At 32.8% G+C, this 6,011-nt stretch overlaps 2 protein-coding genes across 3 annotated transcripts in view; both read left to right on the top strand.

Moving 5' to 3' along the window:
* LOC105565915 (short-chain dehydrogenase/reductase family 16C member 6-like) overlaps positions 1 to 1,171 on the top strand; it is a 7,398-nt gene extending 6,227 nt beyond the window's left edge. For both annotated transcript variants that reach the window (XM_012019496.1, XM_012019495.1), the window contains exon 8: positions 928 to 1,171. In XM_012019496.1, coding sequence (XP_011874886.1) covers positions 928 to 994 — 67 coding nt within the window. In that variant the 3' untranslated portion in view covers positions 995 to 1,171. The remainder of the gene's footprint in view (positions 1 to 927) is intronic.
* A 1,699-nt stretch (positions 1,172 to 2,870) lies between these two features.
* LOC105565980 (calcineurin subunit B type 2-like) lies at positions 2,871 to 3,738 on the top strand. Its single transcript, XM_012019615.1, has 3 exons — positions 2,871 to 2,894; positions 3,054 to 3,158; positions 3,232 to 3,738. Exons 1-3 carry the CDS (start codon positions 2,871 to 2,873, stop codon positions 3,376 to 3,378), a joined length of 276 nt encoding a protein of 91 aa, XP_011875005.1. The 3' UTR covers positions 3,379 to 3,738.
* Positions 3,739 to 6,011: the final 2,273 nt, after the last annotated feature.

Raw genomic sequence — 6,011 nt, 5'->3', positions numbered from 1 at the left:
GTATAATATATATACAGGGTGTCCTGAAATTCGCGAATCAAAATACCATAGCAAGAATGTCGTCGAAAAAATAAATTAAAAAGTTATTTGCCATTTTTCGTTCCGAGCAGTAGTTTTTTTAGATAAAAAGGTTCAAAACAGGCCAATCATACATTACGGTTGAACGGAAACCTGTCCGTGAGTCGCGCGTCGATAGTGTTAGTGCACTAAACTATTAATGATTGGCCTGTTTTGAACCTTTTTATCTAAAAAAACTACCGTTACGGACCCAGTTCTTGATCAGTTAAGCATAGCTGGTTCACTTTCAGGCCAAAAATGTATATTGCTTAATTAACTAAATCGAAGATATTATTTTTGTGATTTAATCTATATTAAAGTTTTGATTTCGTGTAAGAAAAATATGAATATTCTCATTATTAAGTACTAAATTAGCTTTCAAAGTAACAAATCCAAAGGGAGCAATTCTTGATCACCTGAACTGAGTCTGGGAGAATACGTTTTGCTTATAAGTTTTAAATTCACATGTGAATTGTAAAATAATAAATTTTTATTTGTAAATTGTTTCAAATTAAGGTTCATTAAAAATACTTAAATATTATCATTTATGTCATAAGTTGATCAAGAATTGGGTTCTGATCAAGAACTGGGTCCGTAACGGTACTGCTCGGAACGAAAAATGGCAAATAACTTTTTAATTTATTTTTTCGACGACATTCTTGCTATGGTATTTTGATTCGCGAATTTCAGGACACCCTGTATATTGCATAATATATTAAGATTGCACGCGCGCACAAATGCATACACACGCACAAAATAAGTCAGAATATAATATCGATTTTCGTTATTTTAGCTATTATCATTATTTTCCATTAGTATATATTAAAATATAGACAAATAAATATAATAAAATATATTTTTCAATTTCAGGATTTTACCCGAAAATGCACAAATTAGTATAACGGATTTCATTGACTCTGGCGTCGAACCGTGCTAATTAGATGTATAAGAATCTTGTTACCTACATGTAACCTAAATTTCGAAAATTTATAAAACAAACTTGGTAAAATCTGGAGTACTTGCCCTTATGTTATAAGGTTTTTGAGCATTATTAATTAACGTTATGTTAATATATTTTTTACAGCATACGTAAATAAAAATAAGTATCAAAAATTATTATTTAATCAAAAACAATAAAATAATTTCAAAATTAATATACATATATTTACTTAAATCACAAAATAACATACGGATAAAATAATATTAAATATACGAATGTGTACATTTTGTAAAAAATATATTTTGTTAAATATATTTTTTATAAATATGAAATGTGTAAATTATATATATTATTCTTCTCCAGAATTTATAATAACAAATATATATATATATATAAAACATACTCTGTTAATGTTACAAGATACTTATGTCCTCCCAACATTACTTTCATGCATGTGCAAATGCAGCACGCAAATTTGATAGCGGTTCTGCAACCCTTTGTAGAATCATTTCATCAATAACTTTTGCTCGACCACATTAAACTTCATATATTCATATGTCATTATGAAATAAATATTCGTTTAATTGCTATAATTAATATTAATACTTAATTATTTAAATATTAATTTTATATCACACAGAATAGATGTAGTACACATATCACGAAGTGCCATAGTTCTAGTGTGACTTCATGGTTCCTATATACCAAATAAAATATAAAATACAATACACAAATTACAAATACTATGAAACATATTGCACGCAAAGTTATTTCATGATCACATTATGTCAAATAAAAGTTTACATAACAAAAGTGATGTGGATATGTTCTATCGATCCCACTCGATCCCTTAAATAAAATGTTTAGTTTATTTTATTTAAAAAAAATTTATTTTAAAGAAAAATAGGAAAGAAGAAGAAAAAAATGTATTTATTCGTTCTCTTACTGACTCTGTTAATGTTGCTGACTCACCCACTCCCTCCCCCCCCCCCCTCACACACATAATAGTTTAAAGTGTTTGTAACAATTTTTCTGCACGTGTCCATAGATAATATAAATGGTAGTGATAATATACATATAAATGGTACTGAAGGACTCCAACTTTTTAGTCTTCTTCGAAAAAAAAATTATATGTATAGAAATATACAATATAAAAATATGTATGGGCATTCATGTACAATTTTATACTATATAATGTACTATATATTTATGCGTGCTCGTGCATGAAAATTTTTTTACCAGTTCACACCATGCTATACATATATGTATACTATACGTTATCATCTTTTGTAAAGAAATTTGTTAATACCAATTGCAGACAGTCTAAAGTCTGAGAACATTCCTACATATATTGCAACTACCTAATGAGATTTAAATGGCCGTAAATTATATTATTGCAATATGCATTATGCAATGCTTCGATAAGTACACCCCGGCCATTACAAGTAACATGATGCAACGTCAGCGATAAAGCCAACAGTATCGGAAAATTACGAACAATTATTACAAAAGTATTAATCTACAAGGTCTCAAAAAATGAAAGACCGACTTGTTAGCAAAATTGTTATGATTACTTGCAAAAGTAAAGTTTTAAAAATCAATTGATTAATCAACCGATCATACAGTTTGTAATAATTTACAAACGACCTAAAATCTCGACCTAAAAGTCTCTTATTAAAACTGCGACGCGATTGGGATTTAATAGGGGTCTTTTCAATCTCGCACATATGCGAGAATATATAAAAAAGAATAACCCACCCGAATTTTGACAAATGAAAGAAGTCAAATTATTTTGTGGAGTAGAAATCATTGATGTCGTCATCTCCTCACATAAATTTGTGCACATATCAACACATTTATGCATTTTGCATACATGGAAAATGTATACGTGTTCCACGTATGTTTAAATTCATATGAGAAGACATCAGTGATTCCTAGTATACATCACATTACTTATTCATACATACTATATTCATTTTTATTATATTGCAGTTACAATTTTATCTATCTTCTTATCGAGTTATGTCCCTCTGTTCCTGCCTACCCGAATCTTTAGCTATTCGCGTTGGTGCAGCGTGTCATCGACATATTTGACGCGGATGGTAACGGAGAAGTAGATTTCAAAGAATTCATTCAAGGCGTATCTCAGTTCAGCGTTACGGTAACTCTCCCTTTTCTGTGTGAATTATCGTGCCTTCGTATGCGAACAATTTATGCGTGATGTTAACTCGCAGGGCGACAAGGAGAGCAAATTGCGATTTGCATTTAGAATTTATGATATGGATAACGATGGTTATATAAGTAATGGGGAGCTTTTCCAAGTGCTAAAAATGATGGTAGGTAATAACTTTATGGTGGGATTGACAGATGACGCCTATTAATTTAGCAGAAACCATTGTTCAAAAAAATAATGGTTAATATTATCTTTAATGACATTTTAATATCGTTAAAAATTTTATTCGGTAGTCTCGGCGAGTCCTTAAGGATATTACTTTTGGGCTAATATCTTAATACATTAATATTCAAATGTATTAATATTTTAATATTTTAGGAAAGTTATAAACTTTATAGAATCGACTATTAAGGTGTATTATGTTTATAATAAACAATCACGAATTGTGCATTCGTAAGATACAGCGAGGCAGTTTCTACGCAGTTGTACGGAATACTAATTATTAAGCTGCGAGTTTACTTTGTTAGCTTTTATGTGTACTCGCGTATACAAGCTGTGTACTCTCTGACATCGGATGTGTCAGTTTGTAATTTTCGAATGTAAGATTTATCGATTTATTTAGATATTTATTTATTATATGCGCGATTAGTCGGAAAAATAATTTATCATTATCTTACCAAATATATTAAGATATTTATAATACAAATAAGTTTACTTTATCAGTGTTAATTGTTTTTATGTATGCTTCCATGTTACATTCTTATCATATGTCTAATTAAAGTTTAAAATTGTGAAATATATTAAGATTAATTTTTTGACTTACCGACCCGATGCGCAGCAGCGGAGTTTAACTACGATGAATCTGTAACATAAAATAATAAAATTCACATTAAAAAAGTATTCAAGAAAACCAGTCTTAAAGAAAATAATTTTTTAATTGTTGAAAATAAATAAAAGAAAGATTAATTTTATACGAAATAAAAAATATTTACCCTAAAGTTGCTCCGCCGGTGCCTGATGCCTGCCCCAGGCCTCCTCCTCCACTCAGGTTGTCTTCTGGCACACTCGCGAAAACACTAAGATCGTTCGCGCGATTCTACACTCCCGGTTACAAAGCCCATGTGAAAGTACTGAGTTCCGTCAAATCAAGAGCGTTCCAATGGATTCCCAACAACTGCCGAATCTCGGAAGTGTGGTCATCCACAGGAACGGACATTTAAGGAGCACTTATCTTTCAAACAGGCTTTGAAATGTCTTTAAATGCGATTACTTTTTACGGCACTCCCGAACGCGACACGACACGACGAATCGCCGCGCGCGGTTGCGATTCGTTTTAAGTGGCGAAATTAATCGAGCAATAGTCCTCGAAAGTTAGTGCTGAAATCAGAAAAATGAACAAAATCAATTAGTAAATGAAATAAACAAATGTGCTCTCTAAAAGTCAATCGGTGGATTATCACTGAAAACATTGAATCGATTCATTATTTTTAGTAATAATCCACCGATTAACTTTCAGAGAGTATTAGGCCTGATTTGTCATTTTCTGGTTAACTGTTAATAAGTTACTCGACTCTCTCTGTTCTTTTCTATATTATTATCTAACAATAAGAAGAGACAGAGAATCGATTAAACTGTGGTCAACAGTTTATCAGAAACTGAAAAATCGGGCCTAAATAGTGCAATGGGTACCTTCGGTTGTCCCGTCTTTCGAGTATGTACTCTCTAAAATCAATCAATGGATTATCACTAAATACAGTGAATATTCACTGATTCAGTGATAATGCACTGATTGATTTTAAGAGAGTAACTCTTCGGGGTACTTAAGCCCCTCCACCGCTGCAAGGTAGTACCCGAGGAGGGGATTATCGACAAAAAATCGTGTAATTACGTGTATATTTAAAAACAGTAATATCGAGTGAACGTAACTTAGGTTTGCTATTTAAAACACGACGTGAAATTCATCCGAGTTCGATCGTTACAAAAAGTATTAACGCTCGTGGATATATCAAAACTAATAATTTATATATGTAATTTCCTTCCGGCATTTCTACTTCGAATTACGAGTGATATTCTTCTCGACAAATCACCGCAGAAATCAGCGCTAAGATTACGGATCGCGACAATTAATTAAACGTGATTGATAAATGTTTATAACTCTCGTAGGAAATGACCGCGTAGCGAGGAGCGACACGCGGAAGATCCTCTTTGCTCGACTGTGCCGCGCCGAATGATTACGCACAATGAGACGGGACTGTTTACGGCCGAGGTGTTTACGGCGCTACGTCATTTCTATAGGAATCCGCGCTCGGTCTACGGCGCTCGGCGAAACAATAGGTCACGCCGTACGCAAAAAATCATTTACGCGGCGACAGTCAAACGAGTTAGAAATTATATGATTATACTTTAAATAAAATAATATTCCGTGTCATTTTAACTTGGGTATTTCTACACGCGCGAGGAGATGCAAATTAAAGTGGAAGCTCGGTATACGTGCGGCGCCCGAAGATCCACGAATGATTCCGGCTGGAGATTTCTCGCGAGATTTAGGCTAATGGCAGAGAACGATCCGTGAACGCTCAAGACTGTCTTAGTCGTAGACGTATAGCAAGGCAGAGTAAAACGTAAGTCGTGAAAGGCTTGTATAGGACTTATGTTTTTCTCTGCCACACCTTACGTTTACGACTAAGACAGTCTTAAGGTAGTTGTTTCGCGACAGTAATGCTCAAAAGTTTCTTCCAAACAGGAACCAGCACTCAATTATTACAACGATGTATCTTGACGCAATATTATTCTAAAGAATGCCCTTACGATTAATACTTAATATAAAATAGATTCGAAATA

This window comes from Vollenhovia emeryi, unplaced genomic scaffold (assembly GCF_000949405.1).
Source record: "Vollenhovia emeryi isolate VEMERY1.0 unplaced genomic scaffold, V.emery_V1.0 DF939148.1, whole genome shotgun sequence".
Lineage (NCBI taxonomy): Eukaryota > Metazoa > Arthropoda > Insecta > Hymenoptera > Formicidae > Vollenhovia > Vollenhovia emeryi.
The sequence above is the reverse complement of the archived record's forward strand: the minus strand, read 5'-3'. Positions and strand labels throughout refer to the sequence as shown.